The sequence below is a fragment of the Lagopus leucura genome, unplaced genomic scaffold, assembly GCF_019238085.1.
Source record: "Lagopus leucura isolate 7727_CA_CO unplaced genomic scaffold, USGS_WTPT01 Super-Scaffold_100064, whole genome shotgun sequence".
NCBI lineage: Eukaryota > Metazoa > Chordata > Aves > Galliformes > Phasianidae > Lagopus > Lagopus leucura.
The window spans coordinates 305,380-328,626 of NW_024962308.1; the positions used below are offsets into that span (position 1 = coordinate 305,380).

The 23,247-nt window shown below is 44.8% G+C and overlaps 1 protein-coding gene across 1 annotated transcript in view; it reads left to right on the forward strand.

The window, feature by feature from the left end:
* LOC122188504 (fibrillin-2-like) overlaps positions 1-23,247 on the forward strand; it is a 126,750-nt gene that overhangs the window by 60,799 nt on the left and 42,704 nt on the right. The window contains 3 exon segments of the mRNA XM_042886862.1: positions 1,409-1,534; positions 15,523-15,648; positions 22,842-22,994. Coding sequence (XP_042742796.1) covers positions 1,409-1,534; positions 15,523-15,648; positions 22,842-22,994 — 405 coding nt within the window.

Consider the following 23,247-nt stretch of genomic DNA (forward strand, 5'->3'; position numbering starts at 1 on the left):
ATTCTGAGACAGTTTCAATATATGGATTTTCCTGGTCACATTCAGTTTAAAACACAAGTAAAATAAAATCTAGATTTTTCATGTGGGTCTGATCAGATCTTCTGCACACAGAGGTGTGATGGATAGCTTCAGTGAAATTTTTCTCTGCTCAACACTGTTTGCATTTTTCAGATAGTCTTATCTCATTTAAAGGTTCTGTCCATGCTATAGCTCTCAGATGATCCCCTATGCTGCAAGATGCAGTAAATCTAACTAAAGCTAACGTTTCACCAGGTTTAAAACTAAGTTACCAATTAAGCTTTCCATGTGTCTTCATTCTGGAACATTGCTGTTGCTAATGGGGCACATAGTCAGCTCTTGTATCTGGTGCTTGGTGCTCTATAAACTTTAACGTTGGGTCTAAACAGAAGTTATATCTCCTTTGAGATCACACGAACAATTAAAATAGGCATAAAAAATGTTCAGAAGTTTTGTTCAATGTCCAGGACACTCAGGCAATAACAGCAGAATGGTCTATTGAGCTCTGATCAGTAAATCCTTTTGGCAGCCTTCAAGATTGTTTGTTTTTTTCCCACTGGTCTGTTGAAGGGATCTCCATGCATAGATGCATGAATTCCTTTCTGCATCTGCAACCAATTTGAGCCTTTACCTGTTGTGACCAAAAAGCCTGTTGCATCCAACACCCACAATTAACCACTGTCTGTAGGATAAAACTGAAAATGCAGAGATCTTTCTGGCTGCCTATTGTAATCTGCATTATATGTCCCCAATGTCTTTGTGTGAGCTTGGCTTATTTATATGTTGTCACCGTTACTGCAGACAAAACTGGAGCATCAATATCTGCTGCACCTGGGAGTGCTGGATCTAGCAGTAAGTGCTGAGAACTTCCTGAGGTGCTTTGGAAAGCAGTGCCCCTTCACAGCTGAGGAGCTCTTGGCTGCAGGCTGAGCATCCTGGGGCTGGGCTGATGGAACAGCTAACGGTCTGTAGGTTCCCCTCTTTGCCCAGCATCAGATGTTGCTCTCTAAAGGCTGCACGCAAACCATTTCTCATCTTGTACTCAGCCACCAACCTGGAACGAACTCAACTACTACCATAAGGGAGCAGCCACACTGATCATAGCCTTGCCATCCATACGAAGGTTTTTGCTGAGCCTGGGGATGTTGGCTTTGGAAAACATTACACTTTTCTCTCCCTTTTTGTTTTGTGTAGCTGTGCCAGCAATCTGTCCATTTTATGTCCTTACAGCTAATGCAACTGGTAGGTAATTGCTTTGAAAAATATAAATTCACCTACTTGGAGCAAGGCTTCCTATTTCTTATAGAACTATTCTTCACCATCGTAAGCTGAACCTTCACCTGTTTCAATGGCTATAATTTCCAACGTCTTTGCTTTTTTTTTCCTGTAGATGTGGATGAATGTCAAGCCATTCCTGGACTCTGCCAGGGTGGTAACTGCATCAACACAGTGGGTTCTTATGAATGCAAATGCCCTGCAGGACACAAGCAGAGCGAGACCAGCCACAGATGTGAAGGTAAGACTGCAGACATCTGCACTGCAGACTGCAGACTGCTCAGCACACTGCTCCCAGGTTCTTTCTGAGAACAGAAAAACACGTGAACACCTGAGAATCTCTCAGCAGTGCTGGGTATCTCCAAGGCTGGGAAAACAGAGATGCAAGAGAGCCTCCACACCTTGATCCTGATTTCCAAGCAGGAATGGGCTCTACAAGCACTAAGTCAGGTCAGAGAATGCACTGCAGTATGAATTTCTGATCTGCTTCCTGGAGTGCAAAGTAAGGAAATGAGAAACAGATCTTACCCAATCTTCTCTTCAACTCAAAATAGTTTGCTGGTTGTTTTTTTTTTGTGTGTGTGTTGGTTTTATTTTTCCTGCAGATGTTTTCTGAAGGCTGATTTAATTCCAACACGAGACTCACTGAACAGAAGGGGTCTCCAGCTCAGCCTTCTGCTTAGATCAGGGCTAGCTTCAAAGCTAGATCAGTTTGCTCAGGGCCTTTTCTGATGGAGTTTTGAATGCTTAAGACCTGTCCTTTTGGGGTTCTTGTCCCAGGGTGTTGCCACGGTTATGGTAAGGAATAGTTCCCTCATATCCAATTGGTATTTATCTTTTTGCAGCTTGGTTGCTTGTAGTTCAGTAGAGTAACTGAAAGTCTGGAGTGGAATCCAACTGGCTCATGGTGATCAAAAAAGACAATCAGAAATAACATCACTGCACTGCAGAAGACCTGATTTCATAGGATGAGAGTGTGGAGCAAATCAGTGCAGTGTTGTTTCACTGACTTGGTGATATTATTCCAACTGATGTGTTGACCAGAACCTGAAATTTGCCCTTGCATACCAACAATAATTTGGTGGCAGAGGCAGGAATTGCCCGTCAGAGGCATGGCTACCAACAGCCTCCTGATGTCTGATGCCATCCCAGCCCCTGCTTCTCTTCAAACGAGTTGGAGATGAGAATGACATTTTCAGCATTTCTTTTGGAAATGGTGCAGCGTTTCTGGGGCATGGTTTGTGCTTATCTATGCTGTTTAAGTATTAATTGTCTTCTAAAAGCACTTCAGTGGTGCACCCAGATGCCTTGCACAGGTGAGCAGGTGCAGCTCTACTCTGAGCATGTGGGCAAGCTGATCTGCAGTGTCAGCAGTCAGCTTACAGTCTGTTGGTAAAGGTGCAGGAAATGTCAAGGATCAGTCTCAGCAGCTCAGAGGGCACGATGAAGTGATGCACTGTTCCGCCATTTCCAAGCAAAATATTTTCCAGGGGTTAAGTAGTGTTGTTTGGAAATGGCCAAATGACTTGGTCCTCAGAACAGAGGGCTAGTTTTGTTTAGGGTGTGAAAATTTAACTGCGTTAAGACGAGTTGTGGTAATTAAGGCAGAGCGCTTCCTGGAAGCCTCTGGAACTATCATTTACTCACTGGCTCAGGATAAGTTGTTCACTGTGCCACTTGGATACATTCAGAACTCACACAGAAAGCAATGTCTTCATCACCTTTTCTACACCATAAGACACAGAATTCCACAGTAGAACCCCAAGGAGGCTGTGGATGCCCCATCCCTGCAGGCATTCAAGGCCAGGCTGGATGTGGCTCTGGGCAGCCTGGGCTGCTGGTTGGCGACCTGCACACAGCAGGGGGTTGGAACTGGATGAGCATTGTGCTCCTTTAAAACCCAGGCCATTCTGTGATTCTATTCTGTGATGATTCTATAAAACATGGGGCACAGATTAGGATTATGTACAGTCAATTATCATTCACAGTGTCACCTATCTGGGCACTCTTGATGCTGTATTGATAGCCTAGCTCCAGTTCCTTAGGGTCCAGCCTCAGCAGCTTCTCTGTCACTGCTCAGAATGTTCTCTGAGAGGTGTGCAGACCTCTATGGGAAGAACACGCTGTCCCCAAATGTTTTGCAGCAGTTCTTGTGCCTTGCCAGGCAGGCTGCACTTCTCAGAAGTAAAGGAATAAACACTTGTTGCATTTTCCAAACATCTGACAAATGAAAACAACATTAAACGGTTCCTGTCTCGAATATGAAAGCTCATACTGTATGAAACCCTGCTGGCCTGTGTATGCCATTTTAAGGATGGAATGTGTTCATTGTGCTCATGCAACTCCGTCCCACCTAGCTGGGCTTCAGGAATTACACTTGCCTTTCATTCCCCTCCAAGACTCTGTTGTAATGAAGACAAGGGATGATGAATGCACTAGAATCCAGATGTTTAACCTGGAATTTGTTTCCAGGTGGCAAAGTTATTTACAGTGGCAGAGCTGTAGGCAGCTAGCTATTAGAAGCAGTCAGCATGCCAGAAACCCACCTTCCTAACACTATGGGTTTGCAGCATGTGTTTCCTGTGAGGTTCCTCCTAAGAGTCATTTCTCAGGGGGGAAAAACAAAATCACTGTTTCCAAGTGACTGCTCCCATATCACCACTCCTGCAATGCAGACCTACACTCTGCTGGTACAGTCGAGCAGTGTTTGTGTCAGTGCATGCCATGGGACCTGGGTTCAGCCCTTCAGAAAAACTTTTCCAAAGTGAGACACAGCTATGGAGGTTAATCTTCTGTGGGGGCTGGACAGTCTTTTATGTTGAGAAAACATCTGTGTCAGTGGATTTTTATTGGCAGGATGCCATAAGACTTTCTGAAGTTTGAACAGGAGGGTTTCCTGCAGCTCTCCAGCACCCGTGGACTTGGAAATAGTAGAATCCAAAACAGTCCTTTAACACAGATTTCAGGCAACAAACCAGTTCCCCGTATCAAGTTATGTCCCATGCAATTTGACTGGTCAATGAGCCAAGGCTGGACTATACTAGAACCATGAACCCAACTTTAGTATGCAAAAAAATTGTTCTCATTGCCTTGGTCTGCCTCACCCATGCTGGCCAGGGACCAGACAAAGCACATATGAAATCAGTTTAGCTGGAATTTTCTATACACCAAGATTAAAAACAATCCATTGTCTGAATCTGTCATCCAGATGCAAGGGGCCTCTGCGTGGGTCCTCACTTCCCAGAACGCCTGCAAAAGCAGTGTGATGCAGCCATAAACAGCTTCCTTTCACTCTGCTTCCTGAACAGCCATAAAAAGAGACATCTCCAGCATCTACAGTGTCTGTTCCATAGTTTATCTTTCCTCGGTTGCTAAAGAGACCACCAAAAGAGTGGTGCTTGCCTTTGGCATAACCTGTTGACTTACAGATCTTTCTGTGAGAGCAACATAAACATGAAGGATGCTCTAAACTGGCAGGGTTGAGTTTGTTTTTGAGGGCTCGTTTCCCAGACATGAATCACCAACATGTCCCAACCATGAAGTCAGAAGAAGAGGATACCTTTGTCTGGGCTGTCACTGCTCCATGTGCTTCATGTGAGTCACTACAGCTATGTGAATAGGAGAACAGAGAACTGGCATCTTGTCAGGGGTTTATCCAACTCTAATGCTGTATGAAGTTGTTATTTAGAATGGGAGGGAATGACACAAGGCTGTGCCAGGAGAGGTTCTGACTGGACATTAGGACAAAATTCTTAACCATGAAGGTGATTAAACACTGATAAAGGTTTCCTGGAGAGGCAGCTGGTGCCCTGTTCCTATCAACGCTCAAGGGACATTTGGATAATGCCTTCACTCATATACTTAAACTTCTGGGTAGCCCTGAAGTTGTCAGGCATTTGGTCTTGATTATTGTTGCAGATCTCTTCCAACTCTCCTCTCCTCTCCTCTCCTCTCCTCTCCTCTCCTCTCCTCTCCTCTCTTCTTCTCAATACAAAAGGCCCTGTCTCAAAGAATTTGCTGAAGCTTTGATATGTCAGGAGCAGCTTACTTGTTAAAACAGATAGAGAACCTCATTTCTGCTCTCCTGAAATGTCTGTACTACTGTAATAGTCCAAGCAACACTGGACAAGGGTTTTAAATCAAGATAATGACCTCAACCATAAGAAGATAAGTTCTTTATCCAGGTGTGCTCCAAAAATAAAACCTCAAAGCTGCAATTCTCTTTTTGAATCTGTTTGTACTTATTTTGCAGCTGGTGAAAACAGTGAATTCTCAGTTTGCACTGAGACCATCTTGCTTAGGAAAAAGATGGTTTTCACTAGTTTTCAGATTCTTCATCCAAGCCAAGCAACAAGGAAATATTAAAGCTAGATTAAATGTCTCTGTTAAATTCTTCCATAGTTCCCAGGAGTTTGTGTTTTCTACTTAGAAAATTCCTCCTGGGGAGTGAAGTCAGCAGATGGGATTGTATTTGAGCCAAAGGTCAGAGCCTGTGTCACTGTGTTTGCTGATTAATGATGTCTCCCCCATCAACACAGCAGCATGTAACACCAGTCTTCTTTGGGCTGTTTATTGGTGGGAGGATGCTGGAGCAGAGATAATGTTGTGAGCTTCCCATATTGATACTTATCTCTTAATGCAAATGGCACCTGGAATCAAGGCTTCATTTTCAGTTTCTGAATCCCCAAAGAGTAAAGATGCTTTTCTTACGCAAGATCTACTGTGCTGACAGGCAAGCTCAGGCCCCAATTTCCCAAGCATATCAGAAGGCTGCAAGGCTGGTGTTGAATACATTGGATGAATCTTTGGTCAGCCCTATAATGAAAATGTTCCATCTGCAAAATGAGAAAACGTGCACGCAGAATCGAGTTTGAATTTGAACCTGTATGTCCCGCAAATACAGGGTTGCTCAATTCTAGCGTTATTGCTGCAACTCATCTCTGATGAATGTGACAGTTTCAAATAGTGGCTTATTTTATGCTTTTGGCCACTGTATTCTGAGTGAGCTCGAGGGATCAAGAGTTGCTGAGTGCAGGGCTATGACACACCTAATGAGAAATTTCTGGCACAAGGGAGTTGCCTGCTCACTTTCTGATGGATGCAGGCACTCTGTGAAACACAGAGGAGCAGAGACAAGATCTGAAGGTGAAGGGGTTGCTCTCTTAGCAAGTCCTGAAAACAAAGCCAGCTTTGGGAAAACCAAAGGACTGCATTTATATTGTGTTTGTATGAGAAGGTGAGCAAGGAGGGCAGGTGTCGTGAGTTTACTGCGAAATTGGCAGATGGAGGAACTGGAAAAGAGCAGCACCTGCTGAGGTTTGCAGGGAATTAGAAGTGTGTGGGGTCTGAAAGAAGGGTGTGCGTCTATCGTGTAACTGCTTAACCTCTGGAAGAAAGCAGTTGTGGAGAACACGAGAAAACACTTCTGAAAACAGTGGAACAAAATGAAGAAAAACGTCACACCTGAAATCAGGCACATCTTCCTTATACAAAGATCTTCATTAAGAAATCAGAGGGGAGGAGGGGTTGTTACTCCAAGTAACATCTTATACCCTGGAAACAACCGCATGATTATACTTAAGGGAACAATTCCTTGTGTTGTTCTCAAGGGTGGAATCACTGGCTGAATAAATCCTTTTCTTCCATAGTTTTAATGGTTCTCTTCCAATACTTTCACTTTTCTTAATAGCACTTCCTCTACTGCATGGCAGAATTCCTCGCTCTGTTATCAGTGAAGTATGTAATGCCAGTATGTCACCCAAGATGCTTTCCAGTGCCCCAGAAGCAATAACTGTCCTACAACCAAAATTGTTCTAGAACGATAAGGTACAAGATGTAGTGAAACACACAGACAAAAAGCAGACCAGGAGGTGAAAGGCACTGCATACTGTGTGCAGCAAGCTCTGTTTAAATCCGTCCAGGACAGTTCTTTTTTGACAGTCGTCTGCCTCCACGAGAGACAGATTCTGCCAAGGAGGAATAGATCCTTTAATTACAAAGCCCACCTCTTTTTACTCACCCCCTTCTATTTAGCATTTGTAGACTGACACATTAGATGCTACTTATAACCCTAAGGGCTAATCTGCAGCAGTCTTTTTGTCACAACTAATCCACATTTCAAATATTCTGATGAAGACAAGGCTCTATTTTTTTTACTCTGTTGAATCTCATTCATGTTTTAAAATTGGAAGGAGTTTTCCTGTGTTTTCCATGAGCTGAGAGGGTAGGCCAGCCCATTTTCCTCCCAAATGGAACACGATAGCCATTTTATTAGCATGTTTCCAATTTTCTTACAAAATGACTACAAAAGAGCTCATTGTTTATACCCACTAAAAACTCATTTCCATGGATTTAGTATGGTTTGGAGGGCTGTGTTACTCTCCTCTGTGGTTTCTTTGTGCTTTTTGGAAAGGAAGGCCTGAAAGTCCCGTGTGCTGCACGAGAGGAGGGCTGATGAGGCATGACCTCTGCTACGTGACACAGAGATGTTTTCTCCATCAATTCCTGTATTTTTAGCAGATGGGAAGGTTGGGGTTTCAGCATGTCTGCAGGCACCCGAGTTGGATGTGCTTTGCAGGCTGCAGCTCTCTTTCTGAAGCTCTGTAGCCTTTGGCTTCCAGCATCTTCAGCTTTTAAGTGATTGGGCCAAACCCAATCCAGCACTATGGGAGACCAGATCCAAAATCAACGTTTACATTGAATTCTGCCATTGTCTGAAGAGCTGAGTGCAAAGAATATTGCTTTAATTCTTAGCAGAAAGTTGGAAAAGTCATGAAGAAGCCAGGTTGAAGTTGGAAGAATTCCCTAGGCAGAACTGGCAGCTGGGTGTTAATGAGAGGTGCACATATGTGTCCCACTGTGTGAAGCTTCCCCAAGGCCTTCAGCACTGAATAAACCAAAACTTCAGTGTAATAAAGAAGGTAGATGTGGTGGGAAGGAAGTAAAACAACAACAAAGACTGCAGCTCAGTTTCTCCAAGTACAGGATGTGAAAGCAGTCTTCAGAAACATTTGCTTTTTTTTCCCGGTGATTCTGTTGCTAACACTCATCTCAGGATTTTAAATGGAAAGAAAAAAATGTTGCAGTTTCATTTAACTTTTTGAATGAACTCTGTTTTTCCTTAAGAATGGAATTCAAGTTGCTGTTGCTCCCCGCTATCCTAACACAATACCTTTTCGTGGGTGACTGACATTCCAAGCACTGATGTCAGCTGGCCTCCAGATCTCTGACACGACAAACTTCAAGGGAGATATGTGGATGTTTTAAATAGTTATTTCTAATAGTACAGTCAGCGTTCACTTTATAAAGGTCTTTCACTTTGAGTGTTCTGCAAATTGTAACCAAACACAGGCCTGTTATTAAATAGCAGGGTAGGCTGCAGTGATAAAATCTCATTCCCTGCCGGGGCCCATGTGGGGAAAGTGTTTTCTACAGGCTTGTATTGCTGTCTTTCCAGGCTTCAAATCATGTAATCTGCTGCAGTAACTTTGAATATCAAAGAGATAAAGGAATACTGCAAGGATAGAAGCAATGTCTTTTGCTCTGTGTAAAAAAAGGCAGCAGAAATTACACTTTTGAAAGTATACTTTTAGAGTTACTGAGAAACCAAATAAAAATGCATTTTTCTCTCTTGATATCAGATGACATGGGCATGAGAAGCAAGGTCAGGCAACATGGGAGAACTATGGAGATGCTGGTTGCCATTGTAGGGAGAAAATTAATGCAGCCAAAGCTCAGTTAGGGTTGAAGCTGACCAGTACTGTGGGAGACAACAAAAAGAGCTTTTAAAATTATGATAACAGCAAAAGAAGGAGCAGAGATAATGTTGGCCTGTTACTCAATGATGGTCACTTCACAAAAAGAGGTGCAGACAAAGCAGAGGTGCTTAATGCCTTCTTCCTCTCTGTAAACTCATGATGAACCCTGAGATCCCTGGAAACCTGAGTCTGAGGATCATGACTGTGGCAATGATAAACTCCCCTCAGTTCTGAACTCGTTTGGGATTTGCTGCTTTGGCTGGATGCATATGGTTCTCTGAGTCCTGATGGGATTCGTCCCTGGATTTCAAGGAGTTGACTGGTATCATTATGAGACCTATCTCAATTATTTTTCAATGGTCTTGGGAAGCTGAAGCGGTCCCAGTTGACTGGAAACTGGCAAATGTTGCTCTAGTTTTTAAGAAGAGTAAGGAAGAAAACCCTGATAATTACAAGCCTGTCGGTCTCACTTCAGTGCTTGGAAATTATGGAGGGGTTCATTCTGAAACGTATTAAAAAACACTTGAAAGAGGGCACGGCCATTGGTCATAGCCAACATGAATTAATGAGGGGAAATCCTGTTTAACTAACTTAATTTCCTTTTATAACAAGGGAAGCTACCCATCTAGATGACCCAGGGAAGCCAGCAGATGCTGTTTTTTTCATATTTTAGCAAAGATTGTGATTACTATCTGTCATAGTATCCATTTGGACAAAATTTCCAGCACACAGCTGGAGAAGTACATAATAAAATGGGTGAACAATTGGCAAAGGATTATATTGTAAAAGGTTACACTGGTCTGCAGCCACTTGTGGGGTTCCCCAAGACTCAAATTTAGGGCCAGTTCTCTTCAGAGTTACTGTAAATGATGTGAACGTAGGACTCAAACTTGTACTAAGTTTGCAGATGATGCCAAATTGGGAGTAGCTGTTGACCCCTTGAGGGTGTACAGGCCTTGCAGAGAAGTGTTTACAAATTAGAGGGCTGAGCAATCACCAGTTGTATAAAATTAACAAAAGTAAATGCTGGATTCTTCACCAGGGACTGGGCGGCCCTGGCTGTGTGTAAAGATGGGGCATGAGAGGATGGAAGGCAGCCTGCAGAAAGGGATCTATGGTTTCTTGCCAAGAGCAAGTTGGGTCTGAGGCAGCAGCATCCCCTGGAGACAGAAGCATTGGGACACTGTTCTCAGCCAGAAGGTTTGAGTTTGGGTGGTGCTGTGTGGAGCTGGGAGCTGGACTCAAGGATCCCATGGGTCCCTTCCAACTCGGGCCGTGCTGCAATTCCATGAAATTTCTCAGTTACACCTGTCCCCTTTAACACTCCTTCCAAACTTGACTTAAATACCTTTCTGAAGTATTACAGCTTCTTCACAGTTACACCAGCTTTTCTTGACCTGTGGCTGAATCTGCAGAAGACCAACATTTATTTGAAAACTGTAAACAGATTATTTCTATACTTTCAGTATTGTCAGAACAGAAGTGCACATCCATGTCAAATCCACTCCTGCCAAGTCACATGAATCCAAGCTTAGATTCCAATGCTTTTAGGTCTCTGAAACAAGAGATTACATTTATTGGATCTGCCATACTTGTCCTTGGTTAAGGAGAACAAACAGAGTCAGGCACAGCTTAAATCACGTTTGAAGTGTGAGATGGCAATCAGTCACATCACACAAATCTCATGTTTTGTAAATTTGTTGCATCTCTCATGGGTTCTTCAGACTTCCCCATGCATTGAAAAGTTTCCCATAGGGCAGCACTGCCATAGTAGCACTCATGCTTGAGAGCACTTAAATACTCCATGAGGGAAGCTGTCCCTTGAAATTAACAGTGTTTTGCTGTGATTGTTATCTGTTTGTGTATCTCTGCAGCTATGAACCTAGAGCTTGATTTTTGCAGAAAACCATTAAATTGACGTTGGAACCATTGCTTCTACTTCCTTTAGGAGATGAAGTACAAATTCAATCTGAGATTTCACCACTGAAGGAAGGAAGGTGGTGTTCTCTAAGCCTCTCAGATCACACCCCTCTCTACAGGATCAGTCCTTTATCTGTAAGGAGAGGTCTGGTCTGGAGACGGTGTCTGGACGCAGGACTCGAGTGGATGCTGAGTGTGAGGACAGCCCTAAACTGGAGGAGCTGCTGACTCCCTCAGTGGCAGAGAGGCCTTGCAGAGACCTTGACACACGGCAGGGCTGGGCAATCCCCAGCAGCGTGAAGTGCAGCCAGAGCAAGGGCAATAAACTGTAATTCTGCAATTCCATCACTGTCCCACGCTGCAGGCAAAGGCCAGTGGTAGTGCAGTCACTGGGCCTGAGAAGCAAGGACTGAAGGCTCCTGGCAGGCAGTCTAATTGTAGAGCCAAAGATGAAGTTTATGACAGTGTTTCTGAAGGTCTGAGGACAATGCTAATTCCATGACAGTCACCTGTGTGCTATTTCATGCCCCCCCATCCCAGTTTGGCTCCCAATAACAGTTGCACTGGTTTTGTGAAACCTCTGCACTCCCTCCCACTTGGTGCAGGCACAACTTAGATATGAACCTTGGATTAATTTCCCAGGTCCCTCTCCAATGGGAATACATCTATCTGGGGAATCCACAGTAGCTGGAGGGATAGGAATTGCTTCCAAAGAAGGGCCTTATTTTTCATGGTAGAGAAGTTCATGTGGAACTACACACCTGAACTGTCCTGAAGGTACACTGAGATGTGCTGAGGGCATGATTTAGTGAGAAATATTGGTGATAGATGGACAGTTGGGCTGGATGATCTTAGAGGTCTTTTCCAACCTTGGTGATTCTATGGTTCTGTGATGGAGCACCCAGGGGAGGAGTCAATTACTAGTTGCCTGCATACACTTTGATTCTAGCTTATGTGACCATTGGTTTATACTTACCTGCCAGCCCAGTGTGCTCAAACTGGGAGAACTGAACCCTCCTCCTCAGGCTGAAAGCATTGTGGAGGTTAAGCTGATTCCCCTGTACACTGACTTGAGTACAGCCATTCCAAAGGAAGGCTTTAGAGATCAGCTTGCAAAGGACAAAGCAGAAAGACCTGTAAAACAGTGACGAAAATAACAACTTTGAAGCTTGAATTCATGTTTGGTTTCTAATTTTGGTTTGCATGTTATAGAAAAGTTTTCAAAGCCAGGACAAAAACAAGACAAGTAGAATGCTGATCAGTGTCTTAGCAGGGCCTGGCAAAACACAATCACAGAATTGTAGGGGTTGGAAGGCACCTCTAGAGATCATCGAGACCAACCCCCAGTGCTCCAAAAGCGTGCTGAGATGTTGAAATGAAATCACTTCCAGTCTGTCCTCTGTATTAACGCTTGGTTTTGTGCAGAGGTTTGCCCAGCTTTACAAGGGTGTTGCAGTCATGGCTGTATTTACCTCTCAGCCGCACGGGCATTAATTAACAGCCTCCTGAAACACAGCATTAGCTTGGTAGACTGTCTAATGAAAAAGCTGACTCTTGAGATCAGTGGTCCAATCCTTAGTTGTTCAGGCACAGCTAAATAATTATGTGTAGGAAGCAGTTTTGACAGAGCCTGTGTGGAACACTGGGACAGTTATGAGCTTTCCCTTAGGAAAAGAAAGCAAAGAAAGCATGTTCAGGTGGGATTGATGGTTGGTTGGAAAATGTTGGTGGTTGTGGAGCGGTTTGCTTGGAGGCAGAATTCCTTGTAGGGAATCCAGCTGCTATAACGGGAAGGAGACGTGGGCAAGGAACAAAGAGAAGAGTCCAGCTTTGCAGTGATAGGTGGGTGGGACAAACTCTGGAGCTGCCTGTCGGAGAAGGGGAGGCTTCATTTGCAGATTCATTTGCAAGACCAGACAGGGAATTGAATCTAAACTGATTATTCCTCTTTGATGATCAGGTGGGATCTCCAGAGGGAGGAATGAAACACCTTCCTAAGGCTTTTCTCACTGAGGAGGTAAATTTCTGGTGGCCTCAGAGTGTGCTGAGACTGACTTTTACAGACATAAAGTTAGATGAGCTGAATTCAACCTGAGTGTTGGAGTGCCCTTTCCCTGGATACCAGAACAAAGGTTTAATTACCACTGTTGTAAAGCTACCTACTTGACTCCAGCCTAAATTTCACCTTTCATCTTTTCTTCTTGAGACTGTAGGGCATTGTGATGTCAGAATTATTCCTGTGTTTCTTATTTTTATGCTCCAGTCACATCCCCACTGTTTTTTGCATAGATATCAAACTGAGTCCTGCAAATACCTTAATGTCAGACAGGTTTCTCCAGGCCTGAGTCATTCCCCTGGACTCAGAACCACTCCATGTAATTAATATCCTGCTGTAGGAGCTGGCACCACGCAGAACTGTGATCTTTCAGAGGTAACATCACCCACCTGCTTCTGCTCTGTATTTCTCCCATATGTCTTCAGTCCTGCATTAGCATCATTAGCCACTGCATGGCACTGTGAGATTACAGTCAGACGTTTCCTTCCTGACTCATTTTTTTCTCAGTTTCACACTGGACAGGAAGGAGCTCAGTAGCCTTCTGAGTAGCCCACACCCATTTCATGCAGAAATTTCTTACCCAGTTCTGAAATGCATCACTGTAACTCATACATACCCACATGAGTTCCTGGTGACCCCCCATTTCCCTGACACCATGTTTATGCTGCTTTCATCATTGAAGTCTGACAGTTCATCTCTTCTGAAGGCATCCTCCATTTCCACTCCCAGATGAGAGGACTTTCAGAGGATCCTTGGTGTTGGGAGGGACCTTCAAAGGCCATTTAGCCCAACTCCCTGCAGCGAGCAGGGGCAGCACAGTTCCATCAGGTTGCCCAGGGCCTGATCCAGCCTCGCCATAACAGTCTCCAGGAAAAGCACACATTGATGTTCTGCCTGTTTTTTTGCATGTTTTTCTCTGCCTACAGTAACTCTACCCCCCACACATGGTAACACTGCAGCTGCTGCAAGGCTGTTGTGCTGTTCACATCAGAGAAGCCCCCTCGAAGGATCAGACTTTGACCTGAGCTGCACTTAAATTGCATATAAAACCCTCCATTCACTCGCAAAACTGTGATAAGTTTAAAATACAATAAATAAAGGTGTATATCAGAAAGTGCTTATTTTGCCAGTTGCTAAGAGTTTGGTTTTTTGTTTTTTTGGGTTTTGGTTTTTGGTTTTTTTTGCGACTGTAAAAATCTCTCCAGAAAATATTCCTTCTTTTACTCATCCCCTGGACCATAACCACCCAATTAACTGTTTTGAGTGCACTGATTGCTGGTTGGGTCTAATTCTACCTGGACTTCTGGTAGAGATTTCAGTTGGCAGTAGAGGCAAATCTACAGCCTTGATTCCAGTCAGCTGCCCCAGAATCGTATCAGGGCCCCATACATTTAACAACACTGGCATTTTGTCCAAAATGTGTGGAAAACAGCTTACTAATTGCAAAATGACTAATTTGGAAGTCTTTTCCCATTGGTTTTCCTCAAATCCCAGGTGATAACTATACCCAAAAGCCACAATCTGCTTCTCTTTGCTTGTATTTTGCACCTTGTCCTCCCACTGTTCCGTTACCGTTTGGTGTTTGTTAAGCTGTGGCCTTCGACCTTTCTCCACGGTTTCCCATTTGTTAAGCAGAATATTCACAAGGGTATGAAGCTGTTCAAATAGTGCATAAGAAATAGTGACCCCAGGAATATCCTCAAAGTTCTACTTCAGCTGGTCTGGACTGGAAGGTTGGGAAAACTGCACAGAAAACTGTAGCTTCTCATCTTGCCAGCATGGATTAGAATGTAATTTCTGAGCAAGATTTCAAAACTAGCTGCTCAGTTTTGGGATTGAGGCTCAGAAAGCCCGCTGTTGTGCCTTCCTGTAAAGCCATTGCTTTCCATGGTGTTGTGGTTTAACCCCATAGGCAGCTGTGCACTACTCAGCCACTTGCTCACTCTTCCCCTGGTGGGATAGAGGAGAAAATCAGAAAGGTAAATCTGTGAGAGCTCATGGGTTAAGACAAAGCAAAAGCTGTATGTGCGAGCAAATCAAGGAATTCGTTCACTGCTTCCCATTGTCAAGCAGATGTCCATCCGCTTCCAGGGAAATGAGACTTATCACAGGAAATGGTTTCTCTGGAAGACAAACGGATGCCATCACTATGAATATCCTTCTCTACCTCCTTGTCCCCTCACCTTTGTTGCTGAGCATGTGTTTCTGTCCTAAACTTCCTTTGAGCTTAACATTTGAAATCAGCCTATCCAAAAACCTATGTTGGGAGGGGAGAAAGGCACACGCCTTTGTGAAGCCCTGTGAAGAACTCTGTGGGAGGGTCTTGTTTTCTCAATGGATCCACTGCTGGGAGTCCACTAAGGGTTTCAAGCATCCCACGGCAGTCCTTAACACAGCAGCTGTCCTATGTGATCTCAGCTCTGGTCCAGAATCCATGCTGCAGGTAGGAAATGGTTTACAAGGAAACATAATCCCTGTTGGTTTGTTCTTTTCTAGATGTGGATGAGTGTGGCACAATCTCTGGCGTGTGTGATGGTGGAGAGTGTACCAACACAGCAGGCAGCTACGTGTGCACGTGTCCACGTGGTTTCATGACCAGCCACGATGGATCCCGCTGCATCGGTAAGAAACCCAGACCTCTCATCACGACAGTGATTTACAGGTTGTTCCAAAAGGACACATTGTTCATGCAATAGCTGGAAAATGCTGGGTTTGTGTTCAGTGTCTGGCTTCCACGGTCTGTCACTGTCACAGACTGTTGCTCTCCTCCTTGGCTCCTGTGGACCAGGGTTTTTGCCATTTCCCAGCCACAGAAACTAACTTGGACTGCAGTGCTTGAAGTGTTCCATGGGGGTCCTGCTGGGGACATTGAAAGGAGGACTGAGGTAGAAGGTGTCTGTATGGGACAGTGGTCAGTTTGAATCACAGAATTGTAGAGGTTTGAAGGGACCTCCAGAGATCAAGTCCAACTCCCCCGCCAAAGCAGGCTCCTTGCAGCAGGTCAAGAAGGATACTTGCACTCCTACCCCTTTTCTACCACATCAGATGTCAGCCAGAGACATCACTGTTCTCCCTGCAGCTGAATTTGCAGGCGCAGTGTGTGGCTGTGGTCGGCACGAGGCGCAGTTTGTAGGTCCAAAAGAACACCTGCCTTCCTGGAGCAGAGAGGGGCCTGGTTGTGGAGAACATCCTGCACCTGCGCACTCATCCTCTTGCTTAGCAGACGTGAAGGAGCAGGAGAGCTTGCTCTGGAGGTTTGCATAACCAATGCAAATAAATGGTGACTTTTATCATCTTCTCCTTCTTCCTGCTTAGACCATAGGCAACGGCTCATAAATTTCTACTGCCTTAAACTAATGGTCAGTAGGGCTTAGAACTCACTTGGCTTCATCTCACGGAACTCAGACTCTCAAGCTGGGCACGGAGCTGGCTGTCTGGTTTCCTTCCGTATTCAGTGGAGAGAAGGAGGTTCTTCCCAAGCATGGGACAGGATGCTGGGGCACCCATTCCTGCACATGTGCTGAGCCTGTCAGCTCACAAAGCTGCTGTGAGAGCTCTTACACGTTATCCCATAGCCCACCTTCCAACCATGATATTCAGTTACTGGCAACAAAATGACTTCCAGGCCTGCATGGAAATCACTGTCTTGCAGTCCTCATCCTGTAGACTACGTGAAGGACTTGGTTGGGCTAGTGTGTGCTGCTTGACAAGCTCAGACATACACATTCACTTGGTCTCAGTTTGGCTCTATTTTGGCTCTATTTCAAAGCTTTCCAGAACTGGCTCGAGTCCAGGCAAGCTTTCCCCAGGCTTACAAGCTGCTTTGCCTCCAGACTACAGAACCTGGAATGAATCTTGCATGTTTAACAGATCAAAATTCCTTTCCAAGCCTTCTAAATATTTGATGGTCCATTTCTCTTTGTAATAGACAACAGTTTCTATAACAAATAGATCAGCTCTCTGTTTACTTGCTCTCAGCAGGGGCCTTCACTTCAGTCAAAATGAATCCCAGGGTTTGTCTCCCTGTTCAACAAGTTAATTTGCCTTTAGAAAGGCAAGGATGCAAGGACACATAAAAAGAAACTGTTACATGAAAAACAAGCGTCATTGTTAGTGCAGTGGAAAGTGCTAGGTACGGCTTTCTTTCAAAAGACCTGGAAATTAATACAGAAAAAAAAAGGAAAAAAAAAGGAATTTTTAAGCTCTTTTATATCCCCAGAATCTGCAATAAAAATTAATCATGTTCCAGTTCCAGAAAGAAGAAGTCATAAAGTGTAACGTGTGAGTCACCTTGTTTGGGCACCTGATTTTAACAGGAGTGGAATTCCTTTCCTCGCTGTTTCCCAGGCCTGCTATGAGCCCTGCAGGGTGTGATGGCTGCATGATGAGTCAAAGGAACGTTTCTCCACTTTCCTTGAAACCGAGTGCTTCAAGAAAGGAAAACTAAATAAAATTAGAAAGCCAACATTTAAAAATAGCCCAGCCCTTAGTTAGCTGCAGCGAGCTGTAACTGTGCCTAAGCTCAATGCATCATGCTGCAGCCATTTCCCTGAGCTAGCGGGCTGTCACATTTTGGGATAGGCAATATTTTTTCTGGCAAAATGCACAGTTACTATAAAGTGCTGTTGCCCCGGGATCCATATTTCACAAACCCTGTTTATACCAGTTGAGGGGGTTTTAGTGCTCATTTTGAGAGTTTAAACCCGTGAATTACGTTCTGTGATATCAATCAAAGAAATTGTTCATAAAATTGAAGGTTAATAAATAATGTGGCTACCGTTAGAAGAGCATCAGGAGAGAGCAGAAGAGGCTGCTACCTCTCAGATGTTTACAGTGGAAAGGACCATATGTGGCCCATATATCATGGGGCACCCACACTGCCTATGCTGTGACTTTATAGTGGCAACCTCAATATATTCCCATCCTTTTCCCCTCCCTTTTTAGTAAAGTAAACATCTTTTTATTGCATTTGAATAACGTCCTGTAGTTTTTGCAGCTGAAACAGCAAGACAGTGAGCTTGAGTTGATCCCAAATCTCATTAGCTGCCTTCCTCAGTGAAAATACAAACAGTGGCGTAGCTGGAGAAAGTCCATCATAGTTTGAAATGAACATTCACTGAATGATTCACCCACCTGTGCTTGACAGAAGGAATCCAGTTCCACATGCGTCCATAACAGTTTCATTCATCTAAAAAACAGGCTCACTGTTTTGCAGGCAGCAGAAGAATCAGCTCTTGCAGGCTGTGAGCTTTCTTTTTCTTCCTTTTTTTTTTTTTTTTTTTTAAAGAACAGCTTAAAAGCATAGGAGAAAAAGACTTCCAGATGCATTTCCAGTCATGTACATCATGTCCCGTTGTTCTCTGCAAGTCAGCACTCCAGCACATTGCAAGTCAGCACTCCAGCACATTGCTTTCTTTGCTCTTTTTTTCCCAATAATGCAGCAAAGCTCTGACAGAGAGATTTGTGTCTTATCTTTCCTTGGGTAACATCAGCACATTTACTGCCTCAAGTTCCAGTTAGGGCTAGATCTTGTTTATTTTGCAAATTCCTGAGCTTGCAGGAGGTTGTGAGGATGTTGCTGAAGGCCTCACCTGACTGGGAAACCCCTCTGACTGCTTTGTCATTGTCCAGGAAGGGAAAGAGAAAGAGGAAATATGAGGAGATGGTATTTATAAGGCCAAGAAATGGCAATAGGGAAGCGGTGTGAGGGACACGGTCTCAAAATGGTTGATAAGGAGCAGGAGAGACCATGAACAGAGCCCCCAACAACTCCCAGCAATTCCTAAGGCGTTAAGGGAGGTGGGGATGACTCACAGCAGGTTTGCTTTGAGGTGTTCTTGTCTTCAATCTCAGCGCTACACCTTGCATGTGGTTATTCACGTTTACTTGAGAGGCTGCACCCATTGCTTTTCCCTCTACTACCAGCTCCCATAACGGCAGCGTTGGTGCTGCACGCAGCTCTGCAGTTGCACTGCCCTGTGCCACTCTCAGTACCTCCTAGGAATGGTTTCAGCTCCATTGGCAGAGCTGTGTAAGCTCCTTGGCCTGGTGCTCTGACTTTTTCACTTTTCCACAAACAATTTCCATGAGCTACTCATGGCTAAGCCAAGCAGACTTTTGTATGTACATCAGGGGAACCCATGATGTATGCAATTCCTTTGCACATACTTCTGTCTCTTCTGTTGAACCCCCGTGAGTTTCCAGATGCCTGAAAACATAAAAAAAAAGTGCACTGATTCATGGCAGATCTTGTGCCCACCACAGAGATGATGTTTCCACAGAAAGGGATGATGCTGAGTTGCCATGATGAATAATGTTCCCATACAGTGCAGGTTGTGGTGCTCAGCTTGTTACAGGCATCAGGGCACACTGTACCCCTCAGATACTCAGAGCCACGAGTGCAGACTGGCAGACACCAGCAGGCAACTCCATCTCAGACTTGTTCCTGTCCCATAACAATATACAGGCCAGACTCCATCTCCTGCTCCTAGTAAAGCAATTGGTTCTGAATCAGAGACAAATTCAGAATCAGAGACAACCAACAAATCTGTGGCTGTGTTCCCTACCTCTGTGCACTGTGTAATCTCCTGTGGAATTTTACTTCCTTTCTCACCTGCAGTGTTATCTGACGTGCTGAGATCCTTGTGTCCTGTTCCCTTATCAGCTGTAATGAGCAGAATAGAATCATGCTGGCTTTGTGCTTGCACCTCCAGCGTGTGGGTGGTCCTGCAGAGGTCACAGAGGGACTTCAGGGACCCACTGTTCTTTCCATCCACCCCTGCCTCTGCCCAAGGCAGCTCCAGATGGGTTTTCAATTAGCTCTGGCCTTCATTTCTGAGAGAGATTATTACGAATTGCAGCAAAGACAGCTGAATTTAATAAACATTTGTCCAGATGAGTAAGGGCTTTACCATTCCCTCCATTACACAAACTAGTGTGACCTCCCTGCCTTGTCAAACCTGTCAGCAAACGTCTGTCTGTAGGAAAGACGTTGCATTCTCCAAATCACTTCTTGCTCATTAGCTGGCTGGCTGTCACTGACTTTATGACAGCAATCATCCCACAAAAGAACAGAAGGGTTGGGTAGGATCTCTCCTTTCTAATACCCAGAGGATTTATTCCAAGCTAGGATGGTCAGATTTAGAAATCCATCTAAGCTCTGTCCTAAGCGACTCATTAAGCTGAACTCACACCAGCAGTTTGAGGTGCAGAGGTTCATGCAGATTTTTCAAATGGTCCCACTCCTCTTCCCTAATTTGTTCAGAGTGCAGCAGCTTTTTGGACTATGTGTGGTGTTAAGTCACCTGTCAAGGTGCTGTGGGAGCACAACCTTCTTCTGCACTCAAGCAGCTGCTGCCAAAACCTGCAAAGGCATGGGCACTGCTCTGGCACTCTTATCACCTGCCACAGTTCAAGGACTGGAATGGCTCAAACATCATATAGTTTCATTAGGATTAGCAGCTAATCCTGTGTTGCATTCAATTCCCTTGCTCAAATTTCCCTTCTCCGAGTCTGTTTGTCCTTCTGCAAGTCTTTGGTGGATAATGTTTGTGATTAGAGGAATGGTTAATGTTGAGCTCAGTGCTGCAGAGTGGCTAAGGAAGGACCTGCTGGTTTAGTCACGCTGGCTTTAAATGGGGTCACTGTCCTCTGCAAGTCCCTGAGTTGTGATTAGGGAAGAGATGTAACCACAGGCCACAGATCAAACAGTTCTATGCAATTAATTTCAATTATATTTCAGGAAAACGTCAGCCTGCTGGCTAATGTCAGTCGAGAGGCACAAACAACAGATCAGATCAGACTTTTCCCCCTCATTAATTTGCTTGAAAAACAAGGACAGGAGAAGAATGAGTGGAAGATTCCAGGTTTTCCTACAGGGCTTGGTGCCAGAAAAGGCCTGCTAGACACGTGAAAAACCCTCAGTCTCCTGGGTCTTGTCCAGAAGCCACACACACTGAACACCAGTGCCAGGCTTGGTGTCTGTGGCTTTGGCTGGGCTCACAGACTTTGACCACCATCCAGGGCTTGTTCTCAGGCCAGGCGGTGGGAACTGACCCATGACCTGGAACAGGCATCTGCTGGGAATGGGAGGCGATCCGACTGGAGGGCTGTGAGGTTGGAAACAGCTGCTGCTGGTTTGAGAGAGGTGCCGGGACCTGGCAGGAGGCAGAGGACGCAGCGTGTGCCAGTACAGCCATGGTGGGAAGGAGGGGGAGGGCCGTGGTGGAGAAGTGCAGGCCCACACTGGATCGCGGTGGCTGTGGAAAGGTAATAGCTTAGCACAACACTGGGGATCACTGGCTAATGCTGGAATGGTTGTGCTCTCCTCCCTGGCATCACCAGCAGTGTAGGAAATGCTGATCACCTTGGTCTGCCAGCTCTGTCCTGCAAGAAGTAGGAGAAGGGAGTGTGGTAGTCAAACATACAGCAGGAATAGTTGGGGAGCCCTCATAATAGTAGCACGCTGTTCTGGATTGTTCTTACCGTAGTAAAATTCTACTGGCAGATAGTAGAGGAAGGTGCATCATGCTGGTGACAGCAAAATGAAAGACAAGCCACGTTCCAGACAACCGTACATATTTTTATGAGGATGGCATCCAGGCTCTTGTTCATTGCTGGAAAAAATACATGGCTATTGGTGGTGACTGTTGAAAAATAATCCTTTGTAGCTGAGAATTTGCACAGTCGAATAGTGTTGTTGTAGTTCCTATTGAAAGAAATAGGAGGCATTACTTTCAGAGTGACCTACATGTGTCCTTTTCCAGAGGTTACAACCACTAAGCTACATCACAAGGCTCTCTCTTCCCAGAGAGTGCTTCTCCGGATGAATTTGCCTCCTGCTCTGTGCCATTGCCAAAGGAGGAGAGTGTTACTCAGGCCATGCATGAGACCGGTGCACAAGGCTCATTAAAAAGGCTATTCATTGTAGCTGCAATCTTGGCTCATCTGAGTTGACCAGAGGGTTTAAAGGATGCTGTAAGCAAAATCAAGTGTTTGGCCCTCTAGGTTTACTAAAGAGCCTTGTCTCCTTGTGTACCTCAGGCACTATAATCAATTAGTTGGTGTTTTCTGCATCCTGTTCCTATCAGGTCGTGATTCCTCTGAATTGATTCTAATTCATGTCCTGAAGCCAAACAGGTTTTGCCTTTATATTTCTGCCTGCTGCTGTAACTAGATATTGACTAACTCTCATTCTGCTACTTCATCTGATTTGGTAATACTTTAATTGCATTAAGGATGTTTCCAAATACACTGACTTCCATTTTCACCAAGCCTGCTTTATTCCTGGAGTTCACTGGAGGTCTGAATTTCTTTTGATACAGTATTTGAACCAGAAAATCGTAAGGAGAGGCTTTGTCCCAGTGCTTGCTTAGAGGTGTTGAGAAGGCTCTGAAGGGTCCCTCAAACACTGTTTGTGGGGCACTTCCTTCTTAGACCACAGCCTAGAAACTCAAATGTGTGTTAAAATCAAATGATGATGAGATGAAGTGGAGGATCTCATCTATTTTCTTGTAAGTGAATTCAGCCAAAATCAGCTGGGTCAACTTGTTCTTCCTGCAGGGTTCAGGGCAACAGCCAATGGAGAAAATCCAATGGTAAGGGGTTTGCTCACTTACTGGTTCTTGGTCAGGCTGCTTTTAGTATATAGGAAGCTAAATAGGAATGTGAGATCCAAAGCTTGCCCCCACAGTCAGAAGTTCAGATTTGGATATTAGATAGCAGGAAAACACACCAATGGAAACAGTCCCTTGTGACCTGAGAGTACGGTGAAGTCACCCTCTAAATTGTCTCCTTCTCCTCTTTCTTCTCTGCAGACCAACGGGTTGGGACATGTTTCTCTGCTTTGATTGGGGGCCGCTGTGCTGGGGACCTCCCTGGCCAATACACCAAGATGCAGTGCTGCTGTGACTCAGGGCGTTGCTGGGCCATTGGTCAAACTCCAGAAATGTGCCCTGTCCGGGGCTCTGGTAAGTGCAACACAAAGGATCTCCACCTGCTGCTGGGCCAACTTGTGGCTCTGCTATCTTGGTGACACCCCCGGGATGCACAGACATGGTGAATTGTCATCATGACACCCAGAGAAATTTCACATGGGAATGAATGGATCTTATGCCTGGCGTTCATTTGAAGGTGAGCCAGGTGAGTTCAGCCAAGGCAAGAGTTTATCCCCTTCCTCTTCCCCTTTTGCTATCTGTGGCTTTCACCGTAACACCACAACCA